The 18,260-nt window shown below is 60.2% G+C and overlaps 1 protein-coding gene across 21 annotated transcripts in view; it reads left to right on the top strand.

The window, feature by feature from the left end:
• Positions 1-17,506, top strand: part of NCOR2 (nuclear receptor corepressor 2) — a 183,337-nt gene extending 165,831 nt beyond the window's left edge. For 7 of the 21 annotated variants that reach the window (XM_066371154.1, XM_066371162.1, XM_066371157.1 and 4 more), the window contains 15 exons: positions 1,266-1,487; positions 2,038-2,292; positions 3,688-3,837; positions 3,985-4,134; positions 4,223-4,433; positions 5,947-6,488; positions 8,111-8,260; positions 8,473-8,615; positions 8,902-9,095; positions 9,943-10,092; positions 10,623-10,771; positions 11,770-11,823; positions 14,481-14,702; positions 15,607-15,780; positions 16,298-17,506. In XM_066371154.1, coding sequence (XP_066227251.1) covers positions 1,266-1,487; positions 2,038-2,292; positions 3,688-3,837; positions 3,985-4,134; positions 4,223-4,433; positions 5,947-6,488; positions 8,111-8,260; positions 8,473-8,615; positions 8,902-9,095; positions 9,943-10,092; positions 10,623-10,771; positions 11,770-11,823; positions 14,481-14,702; positions 15,607-15,780; positions 16,298-16,482 — 2,951 coding nt within the window. In that variant the 3' untranslated portion in view covers positions 16,483-17,506. The remainder of the gene's footprint in view (positions 1-1,265; positions 1,488-2,037; positions 2,293-3,687; positions 3,838-3,984; positions 4,135-4,222; positions 4,434-5,946; positions 6,489-8,110; positions 8,261-8,472; positions 8,616-8,901; positions 9,096-9,942; positions 10,093-10,622; positions 10,772-11,769; positions 11,824-14,480; positions 14,703-15,606; positions 15,781-16,297) is intronic. The other 14 variants (XM_066371170.1, XM_066371158.1, XM_066371173.1 and 11 more) reach the window with 10 other exon arrangements.
• Positions 17,507-18,260: the final 754 nt, after the last annotated feature.

Here is an 18,260-nt window from a genome sequence, read left to right as displayed (position 1 = left end):
GACCCCCACGAGTTTCTTCTAGCTCCCCTCCTGTCCTGCTGCCTGTCACCTGCTCCTCAGACGGTGGCAGACACTGTCTTTGGAAAATCTTTACATCAGATGATGCCATCCTCCCACTGAAATATTTCTAGTGACTTCTCACTGTACTCAGAAGGAAAACTGACCTTTCCCGCCGTGGCCCTGGGGAGCCGGCAGGCTCGGCCCCGCCCACCCCACCCCACCCCATTGCACCCCTTCTCGGCCAGTGGGGCCGCCTCTGCCTGGCGTGCCCCCCTCCTGGTCTTTTTTTTTTTTTGTATTTTTTTTTTTCTTTCTGAAGCTGGAAACGGGGAAAGACAGACTCCCGCATGCGCCCGACCGGGATCCACCCGGCACGCCCACCGGGGGCGATGCTCTGCCCCTCCGGGGCGTCGCTCTGCCGCGACCAGAGCCACTCTAGTGCCTGGGGCAGAGGCCAAGGAGCCATCCCCAGCATCGGGCCATCTTTGCTCCAATGAAGCCTTGGCTGCAGGAGGGGAAGAGAGAGACAGAGAGGAAGGGGGGGGTGGAGAAGCAAATGGGCGCTTCTCCTATGTGCCCTGGCCGGGAATCGAACCCGGGTCCCCCGCACGCCAGGCCGACGCTCTACCGCTGAGCCAACCGGCCAGGGCCAACCCCCTCCTGGTCTTTACGTGACTGGCTTCCTGTCACCCATCAGGCCTCTGCCCGGAAGTCACATTCTTGGGGGAGGCTTCTCACGACCAGACACCCTCTTCCCCCATCCTGGTGACATCCGTTCAGATTTTTGCAGTTTTCCTTCAGTGCATTATTCACTCTGAGGTTCTTATCTGATGATGTGTCATCTGTCTTCCCATTGAGTGTCGGCTGGGGAGGAAGGCGGGACCTCTGTCTGTTCTCTGGTGGAGCCCCAGCTCTTGACAACAGTACTTGGCAAGGGATAGGGGCTCCAGAAATATTTTTGATTGATTTGTTGAATGAGTGAAATAAGAGAATAAATGAATGTTGATTATTATTTTTAAGAACATAAAAAGAAAAAACAAGCAAATGAGTACATGATTAAAAACAACAACAACAAAGAACTAAGAGGCATATAAGGGGGTGAATGACCAGACTTCTCCTGGCTCTAGGACTCCAGAGACTCACCCCCTCCAATAGCCGGTGTTTATAGCTTCCCGTAAACAGCAGCCTCAGTGGCCCGTGACTCAGGGCTAGGGCATAGGTGGCACAGAGGGCCGATGTCACATCCCTACTCCTCCCGTCCACAGGCAGCCTCTCATCCAGCAAGGCGTCCCAAGACCGGAAGCTGACGTCGACGCCCCGCGAGATCGCCAAGTCTCCGCACAGCGCCGTGCCTGAGCACCACCCCCACCCCATCTCGCCCTACGAGCACCTGCTGCGGGGTGTGAGCGGCGTAGACCTGTACCGCGGCCATATCCCGCTGGCCTTCGACCCCACCTCCATCCCCCGCGGGATCCCCCTGGATGCAGGTCATTAGCCTGGGCCCATGGGGCTCCGAAGCACAGGGGTGGGGGCTTCAGTGTTGCGCAAGGGATCCTCATTCATCGGCTGGTCTCCACTGTTTGGGGTAACTGAGGCCAGGAGCAAGGTGTGGGGTCCTGGGGAGACCCGGCAGTGCGGGCGTGAGAAATGGTTGGAATGTCTTGTGGGAGTCTGCAGCACATGCTGGGTTAAACATTTTCCCATGGTTTTCTTTGTCTCGCGGGACTTGCCAGCGCCTTTAAAAACGGCAAGTGCATCTCAGGTGTGTGGGCATTCCCCAGAAAGATACGGCCCCTTCAGGGTTTCAGGGATTCACCTTGTGGATACCCTGAGTTGGGAGAACGTTGAACAGCCACTGCCATTGAGAACCCCTCCCCATGTGTTTTAGGGAACAAGTGTCTTTGATCTTAAAAACCCTCCATTCTGTCTTGGGGTGTTTTGGGAGACGCTGTCCAGATCAGGGGACATGAGGACAGGTGGGGGAGGTCACATCCTCTGCCCAGGTGTGGGCCACCTGACCCTGCGCCCCTCTCCTAGCAGCCGCTGCCTATTACCTGCCCCGGCACCTGGCCCCCAACCCCACCTACCCGCACCTGTACCCTCCGTACCTCATCCGCGGCTACCCCGACACGGCGGCACTGGAGAACCGGCAGACAATCATCAACGACTACATCACCTCACAGCAGATGCACCACAACGCCGCTACCGCCATGGCCCAGCGCGCAGACATGCTGCGAGGCCTCTCCCCCCGCGAGTCCTCGCTGGCGCTCAACTATGCCACCGGCCCGCGAGGTGGGTGGCGTGGGAGGGCGCACCGTCCCTCCTATGGCATTAGCCTGGTCACCGGTCCACCGGGCTCACTTTTGGACTTGCACAGGACATGTGGGCCTGTGCACACACATGTGTCCCCGCAGAGGCGTGTCGAGCATGGTTGTCTTGGGAGGGCTGGGTGGTGTGACCGCCTGGAGAGCACACGCAGGGCCGGCTGGTGGTGGAGGGCTGTGTGCGCTGTGGGCATGCATTGGCATCCAACAGCCGCATGCGCCCTGGACGTGTACACACGAGGGTGCCTGTGGGCTGGTCTGCTCCTGGCGTACATGGTCCTTGGAGTTTACAGTCAAGATAGAAATGCGAGGCTGTTGGGTTTCTGGTTTCCTCAGCTTGCAAACAGCCTGTGGTCACTATGCATTTGTGTCCTGACATCATTCTCTGGGACTTTCTGGAATGCCCATGTACTATTTAGGGGCCATTTAGAAAAGTGGGCCTACGAGGTAATTCAAGGGTAGGATTGAATAAGACAAGTTGAGGCATTAAGAAGGGCAAGCAAAAGCCTGACCAGGCGGTGGCGCAGTGGATAGAGCGTCAGACTGGGATGCAGAGGACCCAGGTTCGAGACCCCGAGGTCGCCGGCTTGAGCACGGGCTCATCTGGTTTGAGCAAAAGCTCACCAGCTTGAACCCAGGGTTGCTGGCTCCAGCAAGGGGTTACTCGGTCTGCTGAAGGCCCATGGTCAAGGCACGTATGAGAAAGCAATCAATGAACAACTAAGGTGTTGCAATGCACAATGAAAAACTAATGATTGATGCTTCTCATCTCTCTCCGTTCCTGTCTGTCCGTCCCTGTCTATCCCTCTCTCTGACTCACTCTCTGTCTCTGTAAAATAAATAAATAAATAAATAAATAAATAAATAAATAAATAATTTAAAAAAAGGAAGGGCAAGCAGGCCTGACCTGTGGTGGCGCAGTGGATCAAGCGTCAACCTGGAACATTGAGTTCGCTGGTTCAAAACCCTGGGCTTGCCCAGTCAAGGCACGTATGGGAATTGATGCTTTTTGCTTCTCCCCTCCTTCTCTCTCTCTTTCTCCCTCTCTCTCTCTCCCTCTCTCTCTCTGCCTCTCTTCTCTAAAATGAATAAATAAAAATAATAATCCAAAAAAAGGGCAGGCAGTAGTATGTGGGGGTGCCCACTGCAGGGTATGGCCACTTCTCAGGCTTGGAGCAGCAAGGAGATGGGGCCAAGAGAACCTGGCGTTCAGGAAAGGTTCCTCTGAGCCCAGCGCCTGGCCCCTGGAGAGACAACTCGGTGTGTTGTCCGGGTGAGGGTGTGGAGGCCTCCACCAAGAGGGTAGTCTGGCTGGCCAGAGCCCTCTTCTCCCCTGTGGCTACAACCCCACCTCATCACACAGGCATCATCGACCTGTCCCAAGTGCCACACCTGCCTGTGCTGGTGCCCCCAACGCCAGGCACGCCAGCCACCGCCATGGACCGCCTGGCCTACCTCCCCACTGCCCCCCAGCACTTCAGCAGCCGGCTCAGCGGCTCGCCGCTCTCCCCAGGTAATCCCCCTCTCTCGTCCCAGGTTGGGACCCTCACCTTGCTGTGTGTCCTTGGGCAGATGCCTTGCCCTCTCTGTTCCACCCTGAAAGACAAATCCAGGCCCTTCCTGGACCCTGGGGCTGAGTCACAGGCCTTGTGCTTTTCAGGAGGTCCCACTCACTTGACAAAACCCAGCGCCACATCTTCGTCTGAGAGGGAGCGGGAACGAGACCGCGATCGGGAGCGTGAGCGGGACCGCGAGAAGTCCATCCTCACGTCCACCACGACGGTGGAGCATGCGCCCATCTGGAGACCTGGTAGGCATCAGGGACACTGCTCCAAGCCCCAGGGGTGTGCAGACCATATGAGGCTGGCCCGTGAGACACCACCACCTGTCACCACCAGGTACAGAGCAGAGCAGTGGCAGTGGTGGAGGCGGTGGGGGTGGGGGCAGCAGCAGCAGCCGCCCTGCCTCCCACTCCCACCAGCACTCGCCCATCTCGCCCCGGACCCAGGACGCCATTCAGCAGAGGCCCAGTGTGCTGCACAACACGGGCATGAAGGGCATCGTCACCTCCGTGGAGCCCAGCACGCCCACAGTCCTGAGGTGGGCCAGGTTGGCACAGGGAGGGGACAGGTGGGCAGGTGGGCGGTCAATAGATATAGATGGGTGGATACACAGGTGGCCCCATGGGTGGGAGACAGACAAGGTGGAGATGGGTGGGGAATTAGGTAGATGGTGGAGGGTAAATGGATAGGAGGTAGGTGGGTGGGTGGATAGATGCATAGATGATGGTTAGGTAGGTAGCAGGATGAGCAGATGAGAGGATGGGTAGAGGGGCGATTGGGTAAGAAGATGCATGATTGGATTACGTGGATGTATAGGTGGGTAGGTGAATGGATGGGAAGATGGAGAAATCATGAATCAGTAAGTGTGTTGATAAATTCCAGGTGACCAGGTAGCCGGATGGGTGACTGAGTTAGATGAGTGGGTAGATAAGGTGGATAAATTGGGTAGGTGGGTGATGACTTGGGTAGATGGGTGATGAGTTGGGTGGATTGATGATGGGTTGATGGATGGAAGATGAGTTGGGTGGGTGGATGATGAGTTGGTAGATGGATGATGAGCTGGGTGGATGGATGATGAGTTGGGTAGATAGGTGATGGGTTGGTGAATGTATGATGAGTTGGTAGATGGATGATGAGTTGGGTGGTTGAATGATGAGTTGGGTGGGTAGGTGATGGGTTCAGTAGATGGGTGATGATTTGCTTGGGTGGATGGATGAGCACGTGGGCAGGCTCTCAGGTTTAGGGCAGTCTGCAGAGAAGGAGAGATGGTGTGGACTGTGAGGAGACCCCCCCCTCAGTCTTCCCCACAATTCAGCAGAACCGTACGAGGATGAGATGGTGTCCCTCTTGCCTGGACAAAATCTAGAGGTTCCATTAAGACAGGAGAGGCCCCTCAGAGCCCGCTTTCACTTGGGCCCCAAGTCCTCTCTGGTGACAATATCTTAAGGACTGCGGGCGGAGCTGCTTAGCTGGGGGGAGGAGGCTTCCCTAGCACCCCTCCCTGCGCCAAGGGCCTGTTTAGATGCAACTGCTTCTTCTAAAACCCAGTTTCCATTCATTGTCTCCCTCACTGAATGCTCTGGACAGACCCTCTCTCACCACCCCCTGTGATCCCCATTATGAAAAACAACAGCGCTGGTTCCCAGAAATACTGGCCTAAGCGATTCCTTGACCTTCTCTCTCTTTTCACCTTGACTTGTTGCCTTTGAGTGGTTGCCGCGCTCATGAGGGGTTAGTGTACCTGTTAACATGTTTGCAGTCTATTTTCTCAACTAGAACGTGAGGTGCTTTCGTCTGTTTCCTTTGTTGCCATGTCTCTGATGCATAGTAGGTGCTCAGTTAAGTTTTGGAATGAATGAAGGAATGAATGGGGTAAGCAAGGTTATGCCCCAGAGGGTGTTGCAGTCCAGCATCAGGAGGGTAGGTTTATTCTGGGAGCAGCGAGGCAGGCGGCAGTTCTTCCAGGACAGTGGTTGCCCTCGGGTGTGAGAGTGAGGGAGTGATTCACGGCCCCAGCCATGGCTCCCAACAGCCACCTGACCCCTGCTCTTGTCCCCCAGGTCCACCTCCACCTCCTCACCTGTCCGCCCAGCCGCCACATTCCCACCCACCACCCATTGCCCTCTGGGCAGCGCCTTGGACGGGGTCTACCCGACCCTCATGGAGCCCGTCCTGCTGCCCAAAGAGGCCCCGAGGGTCACCAGGCCAGAAAGGCCCCGAGGGGATGCTGGCCACGCCTTCCTCACCAAGCCCCCGGCTCGTGCGGGGCTGGAGCCCGCCTCCTCCCCGGGCAAGGGCTCTGAGCCCCGGACCCTGGCACCTCCCAGCTCCGGCCACGGGGCCATCACCCGCACCCCAGCGAAGAGCCTCGCACCCCACCACGCCAGCCCGGACCCACCAGCACCACCCACCTCGGCCGCAGACCTGCACCGTGAAAAGACTCAAAGTAAACCCTTTTCCATCCAGGAATTGGAACTCCGTTCTCTGGGTAAGACCACCCTGACAGCGGCCACCTTCATAGACGCGATAATCATGCGTCAAATTGCTCACGATAAAGGGCCGCGAGAAGGAGGTTCGCTGGCCAACGACTCCCCTCGCGATGGTAAGACTTCCCAGTCCCGCCGCCCACCCACCCCGTTTTGTGGCCTAAAGATATTTTCAGATTTCTGCTTTTTATTTTTACCTGCTGTCCCCCCCCACCCCATTTTTCGTTGGTTTTGGTATTTGGTTTTTAAACTCGTCTTCATCGGTTGCACGCTCTGATGGTCCCTCAGGCTGCTGCCCCCTCCCCCCCACCATGGGGGGGGCGCCTCATCATTTGCACATTGTTTTACCTTTTTGTTTTCTTTTTTTTTTCTGTTCTTTTTGGATTTTTGCGTTTTTTCCATAAATGAGTGGATCTGTGATTTTGACTTCCACTGCACCTGCCACCGTCCACGTTAAGCTTGGTCTGGGGAGGGGGCGTGGGGAGTGGGCAGCAGAGGGGCTTGGGCTCTCGGCCCCGTGCCACGTGTGGATGGACGAGTTGGTGTGGAGGACGCCTGCCAAGGAAGAGGGGAGGGCAGAGGCACACCCCACCGTGCAGGAGAAGCTGGGGGCCTGACCCCTGCGTTTCACCTAGGTTGTACGGGAGCCTTGGGGAGGCCCTGGCCCCATGCCCCCCGTGCTGGCCACCACCCCGCATTCTGGGGTGTCCTCACCATGCCTCCCACCTCCAGCCCAAGTTGGGGCTCTTCTTTGCTGGACTAGGGGCTGCAGGGCCACTAGACCTGAGTGTCAGACCCTGCCACCACCCCACTGACCTCACTCTCTCCGGCCCTTCACAGCTGTTCTGTACCCCTTCCCTGGATACTCCCATCCCCCCACACCTTCTTCACTGTCCCACCTTCCTCCCCCCACCTCCCTCTCCCCCTACACCTCCCTCTCCCCCCACTTCTCCCTCCTCCTATACCTCCCTCTCCTCCCACATCTCCCTTTCTCCCCCCACTACCCCCTCTCCCCCCACCTCCCTCTCCCCCCACTTCTCCCTCCTCCTATACCTCCCTCTCCTCCCACATCTCCCTTTCTCCTCCCACCTCCCTCTCCCCCACCTCCCTCTCTCCTCCCACCTCCCTCTCCCCCACCTCCCTCTCCCCCACCTCCCTCTCCCCCTACACCTCCCTCTCCCCCCACTTCTCCCTCTCCCCCTACTTCCCTCTCCCCCTACACCTCCCTCTCCCCCTACACCTCCCTCTCCCCCCACTTCTCCCTCTCCCCCTACTTCCCTCTCCCCCCTTCCCCCACCTCACTCTCCCCCACCTCACTCCCCCCACCTCCCTCTCCCCCATACCTCTCTCTCTCCCCCCACCTCCCTCTCCCCCCACTTCTCCCTCTCCCCCTACTTCCCTCTCCCCCCTTCTCCCACCTCCCTCTCCCCCTCACACCTCCCTCTCCCCCACCTCCCTCCCCCACACACCTCCCTCTCTCTCAAGCCCTCCCTGGGATCTGTCTCTGTTCTGCTCTGTCTCCACGCTCACCCATCCGGCTGTGTGCCCCAGGCTGTCCGTTCTCTCCACCTTCTCTCTGTGCTGACCTCACCCTCCTCTCTCAATGCCCCCACCTGGGCCAGCCTGCAGCCTCCCTCCAGCTGGGGGGACCAGCCAGTGGGGGAGGGCAAAGGAGAGGGGTGGGCAGCTTGGCTTCCAGCCCCGGCTGGTCTGACCTTTGGCCTCGCCCTGCTGACAGGTTACCATGGCGGCAGCTACAGTCCAGATGGGGTGGAGCCTGTCAGCCCTGTGAGCTCCCCCAGCCTGACTCATGACAAGGGGCTCCCCAAGCACCTCGAGGAGCTTGACAAGAGCCACCTGGACGGGGACCTGCGGCACAAGCAGCCAGGTAGGGCACCAGCTTGCCCCCGCACCCCCACACAGCCCCGCTCACCGCAGCCCTGTGAGACAGGAACGGGCGTAACCCCACCTCACAGATGGGAAGACCAAGCCGCCCAGAGGGAAAGATCGCCCTATCCCACAGCTGGCATTTGAGGATGGCACCTCCGGGCATGCGCCTCAGTCCCCTCCCACCCCTGACAGGCTCTGTTCTGCTCACAGGCTCTGGGAAACTCAGTGGTGAGGCCGCACACCTCCCCCACCTGCGCTCGCTGCCCGAGAGCCAGCCCTCCAGCCCACTGCTCCAGACGGCCCCGGGGGTCAAGGGTCACCAGCGGGTGGTCACCCTGGCACAGCACATCAGTGTAACTACCCCTCCACTGCCCCCCATCACCTTTGCATGCCGGGCAGGAGCAGCCCCAGGTGGGGGTGGGGTGGGGGGAGGGTCACACACAGCCTCTTGGTCTGCAGGGTAAACCGAGTCCTGGTGTTCAGATTCTACAGCCACCCCTCATCCAGCTGAGGGGCCCCAGCGTGAGCCCGAGTTCCATACCTTCCCACTGGCTGGTGGCTGGTGGGGCCGGGCGGGGTTCTGCCCCACCGGGAGCCTCACCCTGAGCCTGTCCCGTCCCCCCCCCCCCCGGCCTGCAGGAGGTCATCACGCAGGATTACACACGGCACCACCCGCAGCAGCTCAGCGCGCCCCTCCCCGCCCCCCTCTACTCCTTCCCTGGGGCCAGCTGTCCCGTCCTGGACCTCCGCCGCCCTCCCAGCGACCTCTACCTCCCGCCCCCAGACCACAGCACCCCAGCCCATGGCTCCCCCCACAGTGAAGGGGGCAAGAGGTGAGCACTGGGGCCGGTGCCCCTCGCAGGTCTGCCACTGGGAGGCCTTTGTCAGGCGTCTGCCCACTTGGTGCCAGTGTACAGATGAGAAACAGAGGCTGGGGAAGAAAGAAGCGATCAGCATGCGTTGAAGGTCACGATGGATAGATAATGAGCTGATATCCATGGGTTCCAGGCACTGAGTTAAATACCTTACCCGTGTTAGCCAGGATTCTCACACCACAACCCCAGGAAGCGTAGCCAGCATTAACCCCATTTCACAGATGAAGAAACTAAGGCATGATGAGAAGTGAGTTCACGTGCTTACAGGGCTGCAGCCAGTCAATGGCCCAGCCAGGATTTGAACCAGAGCTGCAAGATTTAAGAGCAGCCTCCCAGCAGGCGTACACACACACACTCATACCCGGGTCACCCCTGGGGGCCTTAGGGGCTGCAGAGGAGAGGGAAAGGCCCCAGTTCTGGGCAGGGAGCCATTCCGGGTGGGGGGGGGGGGGCAGCGGCCGAGGGTGGCACAGTGGTTGGGGAAACCACAGGACATCTAGGGAAAGAGCGGAACTGGCCAGGGGGTGCAGGAGGAGTCTACAAACTATCGTCCGTGGGCCAGGGCAGCCTGAGCCTCTGTGCTCAGCCCACGAGCTAAGGGTGGTTTCACACCTTTAAAGCGTCATTTAATGAAAGAAGTACGCACAGCAGAGTCTATACCGGTGCCTGAGACACCTGAAACCTGTCCTGTTTGGCCCTGTCCAGAGCGAGGCGGGTTTGCAGGGGGCGTGGAGAGAGGGACACGTGCCCTTCGAGAGGGAGAGCTCTGTGCTCAGGCCACAGCTGGGACCCTTTCTCCACTCAGGTCTCCAGAGCCAAGCAAGACATCAGCTCTGGGCAGCGGTGAAGATGGTATCGAACCTGTATCCCCGCCGGAGGGCATGGCGGAGCCCGGGCATCCCCGGAGTGCCCTGTACCCACTGCTGTACCGGGACGGGGAGCAGGCGGAGCCCAGGTACCCAAATGTCACCTTTCCACACACACACTGTGGATGCTTAGGACTGAGCCTCCTGTCCCCCATGGCCTCGGGGGTTAACACAGGCTTCAGCATGCACCTGGCAGACCTGGGCAGCTGCTGGCCGGGGGGCGGGTCTGGGGAAGGAGCTATGCTGGACGCCGCTCGGGCTCAGAGCGAGGGGCGGGCAGAGGAAAGCCAGGCCTGCCGGCCTCCGGGAAGGATGTGGTCTGAGTCCACTTCTGGTTCCTGCGGCCACTGGTCCGGGCCATATGGCAGTGGGGGCTGGGCCGGTACAGGTAGACAGGTGTGGTCCGCCAGGGCAGCTGGGGTTCTTCCGAGACTCCCCTGAGCCCAAGGATAGGTGAGCTGCAGAGACGAGGGTAGGAGACGCGGACCTCAGGATTGGAGGTGCAGCCATGGGGGGGAGAAGCTTGGTTTCGAATCTCCCGGGTGGCGCATGCCCCCTCCTCTGAGGTGCGTGCAAGCCCGGCACCGGGCAAGGTGACCTGGGTGTCTGGTCCCCGCAGCAGGATGGGCTCCAAGTCTCCAGGCAACACCAGCCAGCCGCCAGCCTTCTTCAGCAAGCTGACCGAGAGCAACTCGGCCATGGTCAAGTCTAAGAAGCAAGAGATCAACAAGAAACTGAACACCCACAACCGGCACGAGCCGGAGTACGGTAAGGGGCCTCCAGCCCACGTCCCGGGGGTCTCTCTCTTTCCGCCGTCGGCTCCTCCTGACCGGAGTGTGGGCCCCAGAGCAGGGCCCACACACAGTGGTGCTCAGAGAGCCCGGCCCCAGAGGTTGGGGTCAGCGCCTGACGTGTGCACGGGCCCTGGGTGACCCCCGTTTGCGGTGCTCACGCAGTGTGTGATCTCCCCGCCACATGTGTGGTTAGTGCCGTGGACCCTGACTGAGCTGCGCCACCCGCACTTAGCACGCTGCCGGGCACTTAGCACGCTGCCGGGCACTTAGCACGCTGCCGGGCACTTAGCACGCTGCCGGGCACTTAGCACACTGCCGGGCACTTAGCACGCTGCCGGGCACTTAGCACGCTGCCGGGCACTTAGCACGCTGCCGGGCACTTAGCACGCTGCCGGGCACTTAGCACGCTGCCGGGCACTTAGCACGCTGCCGGGCACTTAGCACACTGCCGGGCACTTAGCACACTGCCGGGCACTTAGCACGCTGCCGGGCACTTAGCACACTGCCGGGCACTTAGCACGCTGCCGGGCACTTAGCACGCTGCCGGGCACTTAGCACGCTGCCGGGCACTTAGCACACTGCCGGGCACTTAGCACACTGCCGGGCACTTAGCACGCTGCCGGGCACTTAGCACACTGCCGGGCACTTAGCACACTGCCGGGCACTTAGCACGCTGCCGGGCACTTAGCACGCTCTCAGGGGTGTGACAAGAATCTGTCACAAGCCCCAGTCTCAAGAAGAAGCCCCACTGGCCAGGGAGTTGGCGACCAGACTAGAAACTGCAGACTGTCCTGGCCCAGGCCGGTACCCCCAGAGCCTTGCCAGGGGCAGTGCCCAGGCCGGCAGGCCAGCAGCTCATGTGAGCTGCATTGAACGAGCCCTGCACCAAGGTGTGCACCTTCCCTAGACTGGACAGGTGACAGCGCAGGTGTGGTCACCTGGGACCTCACCCATCTTATCGTCCCTCTCCAGATGTTGGCCAGCCCGGGACGGAAATCTTCAACATGCCCGCCATCACCGGAGCAGGTAACCGTCTGACCCCACGACCCAGCCACCAGCCCCCTACCCCCGACCCGCCCGCCCCCTTCCCCGGTATGGCTGTGCCCTGGGGACAGCAGGCTGGAAGGAGACTTGGGAGACCCTGGCCTTGGAGGTCGCTGGAGCCCCACCCCAACTGGAGTCATGATGGCAGGGGACCTTCCTCAGTTCTCTGTGTCCCCCTCCTCTGGTCTAAACTGACCCTGCAGCGGGGCAGTGAGGCTGGGCCAGGAGTTTCTGTGTGGGGTTCACTTCCGAGGCCCCCCGGTGCGTGTACCTCTGTGTTAAATGCGCACACGGCTACCTGGGAACCCACCCGCTCACTTGTTGCATCTTGGTTGGGGATCTGAGCATGTGGACAGGGAACGGCCCATACTGGGTGTGCACAGTATTTTGTTGTTAGAACACCCGTTTTACTTGAAAAGCTGAGCCAGGGAGCTGAAGAACTAGCATGTCTGTATCATAGACAGGGGTCTAAAGTTCACACACATTTTTAAGCTAAAACTTAAGCTTTCTGTAACATATTGGCCTTGGCGGAAGATGGAGTGGGGTGCTGGGGTTGGACCCCCAGCCTCTGGGAGGGGTCACACTGCGTATCTCGGGAAGGACTTGGGTGGGGCTGAGTCTGGTTCAAGGGTCTGAGCCCTGGGCAGGTCGGGGGATGGGCTCCACCCATCTGGTGCGGGCGCTGGGGGTTTGTCGGGCTGGTGCCTTCAGTGGGAGCACAAGGCCGGAGGGAGGGCGTGGGGGAGCTGTGCTGACCTCCTCTCCCCGGGGACCATCCTCCCTGGGGTCACGGGGAAGCCAAGGGCAGCCAGGATGTTAGCAGGGGCCATCAGCCTCCGAGCGGGGGTCCCAACCGAGTCCCATCTCTCTACCCAGAGAAACTGGGGGCTTCGCTGAGGCTCAGGGGTGGAGCCAATCCATTCAAAACAAGATGGTTGGAAATAAATGTCTCCGGAATGTTCCAAACCTTGACATAGGCAGCTAGACACACAGTGCTTATGTGTCTGTGCAGAAATTCCATGGCGAGGGTACAAGGAAGACAAGATGTGTGCTAAAGTGTATAAGTTATGTTTGACTTTATTTTTTTAAAGCTGTTTATTTAGTCCACAAACAAAAACACTTTGGCCCTATCCAGGTCTGTGTGGCTTCGGCCAGGCAGGCGTCAGACTTTGTAACTGGAGACGGTCAGATCACAGACTGTGACCTTGGGTGGAAGGCTCAGTGCCTGTGTGATCGCTGCGGCCCTCACCCGGCCGGAAACCATCACGCGAGGTTTCCCGCACCACCAGCATTTTCTCAGTGTGGAGGGTTGCAGACGTGTTTTTTTCCCCCTAGCTTTCCTTCCTGCTGGAGGCCTCTCTTTCTCTTTACGACGTGGCTTCCCCTTTTTTTTTAAAACCTAAGTGCTGATGAGTTGTGGCCAGAACACAGCGGACAGGGTGGAGAGGGCGTCCCCGGGATGCAGACGGGGCTGAGACTCAAGGGAAGGGGAAGAAACACTGTGGTTGTCCATCGGTGGCGGATAGAGTATGGAGGCTTGCCGGGGTGCGCCTGCGGAGGCCGGCGGTCTCGCCCGCAGACGAGTGGGGGAGGGGGGGCCGGAGAGGCGCGTGCTCTGCCCCCTTCGTAGTCTTGTGTTCATTCAGAGCGACAGCTTTAAGATGATTTGGAGATCTTGCCTGGCGGCAGGCGGAGTGAACTTGGGGCTTTGCCGGTAAAGCGGTTTAGCAAAAAATAAATAAATAAAAAACACTGAAGAGACACATTCCCTAGGGTTTGCACAAGTCCCCAGAATGGGTCACAAAAAGAGAAGAAAGGGTCCGAAAACCCCCGTGCCACAGGCAAGGAGGCTTAATTAGCGTGGCTTCACAGAGGGACCCATCCGGGACCAGGGTGTTGACTGGACCACTGTGGGACGCAGTGGCCAGGCCAGGGGCGGTCCTGCCGTTGTCTCTAGCTCTGCCCTGTCCCCCGCACGCACCGTAACTGCATGGCTGCGACCCCCCACCTCACCATCCGTCTCTGCACCTCTTTTCTCCTCGTGGTTCCCGGGTGGGGAGAGTTAGGCCTCAGTTTGGGGGCCAGATGGGAGTGGGGGACTGAGGGTCCCAGGACTCACGGGCAGGGGTCCCGGCAGTCATTATCTTCCCCCCTGAGTCTCTTTCCCAACCCCCTGTTGGCTCTGGGGGGACTCAGGGTGGACCGCACCCCTACCTCCGTGCCCAACACCAAGCTCTGGCTTGACTTAGTTTCCCCAGCAGCCCCTTCCCCAAACACGGCGGCCTTTTGATCCCATCCCCCTTTTAAAGGCCACTTGGAATTAAAAAAAAACAAGGACAGCCCCAGATGGGACAAGGGGGAGCAGAAGGGGCCCCCAGTTTCCCAGCAGGCAGAGTAGAAAGGCTGGGGATGTCACCCATCTCCCATGCAGGAAGCTTAAGCGCTTCCAGGGCCGCAGGCAGCAGGAGCCCTGCCCGATCAGGAGCGCTGAGTGAGGGGCAGGGGATGAGGAAAACGTGTTGCTTTGCCAAAATGTGCTCACTTGTGTATTCTCTCTCCTCCCTCCCTCCTTCCCCCCCCTCCTCCTTCGCTTCCCTTTCTCCGTGCCCTCCTTGGCCCCATGTGTGTCTCTCTCCCAGGCCTCATGACCTGCCGAAGCCAGGCGGTGCAGGAGCATGCCAGCACCAACATGGGGCTGGAGGCCATTATTAGAAAGGCGCTCATGGGTAAATATGATCAGTGGGAGGAGCCCCCGCTCGGCGCCAATGCTTTTAACGCTCTGAATGCCAGTGCCGGCCTGCCCGCTGCTATGCCCATAACCGCTGCTGACGGAAGGAGCGAACACGCACTCACCTCGCCAGGTCTGCAGGCCTCCTCCGCCTCGGCCCCGCCCCTAGCCCCGCCCCGCCCTGTCTGTCCCTGCCCAGTGTCCTTAATCCTCCGCCTCCAGCTCCTCTCACCCACCCACCCACCCACCTCCAGCTTTGGAGCTTCTGACTAGTGTCGTGTGCGTGTGTGTGTGATGTGATTCTGGAGTGGGCTGCGCCCCTAGCTGGGTGGGCGCCCCACCCCCTGCCCCAAGTGTCCACGTGGCCCTGGCCCCCTCGGCTACCCCCACCCCCAGGCCCCAGAGAGCTGCTGCTTTTCTAAAACCACTCACATTGGCCCCCCCCCAACCCTGTCCCGCCTGCCTCCTGGCTGGACGCGGGCGCAGTGTCCTGGCCTTGTGTGTGTGTGTGTCCTGGGGAGAGATGAGGCTGCAGTGAGGACCCACCTATTCTCTGTGGATCGTGGAGGTGGGGGGACCCCGGGGTCATGGCTGGGAGGCCTGTGGGCTCAGCGCCTGCTCGGGCTACCGTGCGTGTCCACAGCTGGCCCTCAGGCTAATGGGAGAGGACCAGTGTCCGCATAGCGGAGCAAGGGCCAGGCACAGATTGCTCAGGTCTAGTCATCGGACCCTGTGGCCTCGGGGGTCCTGGCCGTGGTCTGGATCGGGCCAGAGACCTGGGGCTTCATGCTCAGGGTGGTTGCCGCCAGGTGGGTAGGCAGGCTACAGGGTGGCGTGGGGGGTTTTGTAGTCAGTCAGTCTATTCCCTCCAAAAGAAATCTGCCTCTGAACCCATCGGGCTCCCGCTGGTCTGGCCAGCTGGTTGAGTTGCTGGTCTCCCTCCTGGGGGGCTGCCCCCCACCTCACCCCCCTCCATGGCTTGCTTGCTGTCCAGGCAGTTGGTCCAACATGGCCCCCTTCTCCTGTGTGTCCTGCAGGTGGTGGCGGGAAGGCCAAAGTCTCCGGCAGACCCGGAAGCCGAAAAGCCAAGTCCCCGGGCCTGGCGTCTGGGGACCGGCCCCCATCCGTCTCCTCAGTGCACTCGGAGGGTGACTGCAGCCGCCGTACACCGCTTACCAACCGTGTGTGGGAGGACCGGCCCTCGTCTGCAGGTGGGCGGGCAGAGAGCAGGGGTCCTGGGGCCTGTTCTGGAAAACCAACCACTCGGGTAGTCCGGAAGCTTCTAACAAGGGGCCACGTGGAGGGACAGGGTGTGAGGAAGGCTGTCCAGGGAAGCCCACCGATAGTCCTGACTGCAGAGAGGAAGGAGGACTTGAGCCAAAAGAGGGTGGTAGGCAGCGCCAGGCCCCACAGGCGTGGTGTTTGCTGGGCCCCAGCTTTCTTCACAAGTGAGAAGAGGTCCTGGCCGTCTGGGTGAGGAAGAGCGTGACCTCTGTAGCTCCAGAGGTCTGTTAGCTGCAGAATAGACCTGGGGGGCAGGGCAGGGACAGCGGGGGACGTGTGGCCAGAGCGTGATCAGTGGACGTAGGGAGGCAAGGTTTTGAGAGATCTTCCAGGAGGTCTAAGGGGCTGGGACAGCTGCCAGACACCAGAGGCCCCGGAGTCCAGCATGGTGGGCTACCCCGTTCACCTGGGCCTCCTGGGGGTCTCTCCCGCTCTCTCCGGCAGGCTCCACACCGTTCCCCTACAACCCCCTGATCATGCGGCTACAGGCAGGTGTCATGGCCTCCCCGCCCCCTCCAGGCCTCTCTGCCACTGGCGGCGGGCCCCTCGCCGGCCCCCATCACGCCTGGGACGAGGAGCCCAAGCCGCTGCTCTGCTCACAGTACGAGACACTCTCCGACAGTGAGTGACTGTCAGAATGGTGGGGGTGGGTCGCGATGCCAGGGCCCAGCAAGCTTCCTGAAAAGCCGGGTGAGGACCGGGCGGCTGCCGACGTTCCCCAGCCGAGGAAGGAGCCCCAGAGTCTGCCTGCGCGTCCGTCTGTCCATCCACCCGCCCGTTCGTCCAGAGCTGGCATCCTTGCCTGTCTAAAGCCTTAACTAGGACTCCCGCCCCGGTCTGGCCCTGTGCAGTGACCTTACTCAGGGGATGTTTACCTGGTGCTCGGGAGGGGAGGGGCCGGGGAGCAGCGCGGCCAGCGTGTGGTGGCCACACGCACAAAGCTGGGATGGCCAGGGACCCAAAGCAAGATGACCACGCACCTCCCATGCCACTGCCTCCCCCCCCTTAACGCATTTGGAACCAAAGTCTAAACTGAGCTCGCAGGCCCCCCCCCATACCCTCCCTCTGCCCTGTCCCGCTTAGCACTCTGGACAGCTGGACATGAGCCCTGTCCAGCCCCCCACCCTGTCAGCATTCTCGTCCCGGTCCCCATGAGCTGCCCCAGCCAACAAGACTGCTGGGAACCACGTCGGGCCAGATGGGCAGGCGAAAGGGCCCGGTGCGGCCTGGGGCGCGTGAGCACTGCCGGAGGAACTGGACTGTTGGTTTTTTTCACACATCGTGGCCGTGGCGGTGGGAAAGAAAGGCAGGTGTAAATGATGTATTGGTTTACAGGGTATATTTTTGATACCTTCAATGAATTAATTCAGATGTTTTACGCGAGGAAGGACTTACCCAGTATTATTGCTGCTGTGCTTTCAACCCGCTTTCCCGTTCGAGAGGCGCGTGCGAGGCCCACCGTCGGTGGCCCCATCGTCCTTGTCGCCGTCTGCGGGCACGGGCTGGGGCTGCAGGCTCGCAGCCCCCGTGCCCTCCCACCACCCCTCCCTGAGCAGAATGCATCCGATGGGTATTCTGTGAGCGCCATCCGCACACGGTGGAGGCGTCTTGTCATTTACACGTTCTTCTCATTAAAAAATGAATTATACTCGACTCAGAGGCTCTGTCTCTGTCTCAGACTGGTAATGGGGGGGCAGGCAGCAGGGTTGGGGGACAGTGGGAGTGTCCCTCTAGCTCAGCAGACCTTTGTAGGTGAGTCTTTAACCCACTCATGGTAAGGATGTCCCGTGAGGGCATCAAGGACTCGCTCATGGAAGGTCACACTCAGGAGCAGGTGTCCCAGGTGCCGTCATCTGTGGACAAGCAGGTGGTGCCATCACTGCTGTTTTTGGCTACCAGGCAGGAGAAAGAGAGCCACGCACCATGGCCTGCGGTGGCACAAGGGATCAAGCGTCGAGCAGGGTGTCACTCACCTGAGTATGGCGTCTGATACCCACCCCCTTCTCCGAGCAGAGGTAAGAGAGCTGAGGTCTGTCTTGCTTTATGGGGTGGAGGATCCCTGGCTCGGGTCCCACGCGGGCCGTGTCTGGTGGGACACACAGACAGTTGGCCAGGACGGACGCGCCTCTGGCCGAGTCCTGCTGGGGTAGCTCCTGGGGGCGGCCTGGAACCTTTGAGAAGTCAGGGAGGTCTAGGACTAAGAGGATGAGCCCCGCAAGGCAGTCCGCAAAGCAAGGGTTTTGTTTTGCTCAAGTCATGAGAAGCCTGGGGTTCTGTGGTTCTGAAATCCATCCTATCCCTGTCCCTCAGCCTCTTAGCTCAGGAAGCCCAGGGGTACTGGCCTCTCGGGCCACCCAGGGACAGGTGACCCTAGGCACCCAGAGAGGGGCCCGCGGGCTCACGAGCA

The sequence above is a fragment of the Saccopteryx leptura genome, chromosome 2, assembly GCF_036850995.1.
Source record: "Saccopteryx leptura isolate mSacLep1 chromosome 2, mSacLep1_pri_phased_curated, whole genome shotgun sequence".
NCBI classification, from domain to species: domain Eukaryota; kingdom Metazoa; phylum Chordata; class Mammalia; order Chiroptera; family Emballonuridae; genus Saccopteryx; species Saccopteryx leptura.
The sequence above is the reverse complement of the archived record's forward strand: the minus strand, read 5'-3'. Positions and strand labels throughout refer to the sequence as shown.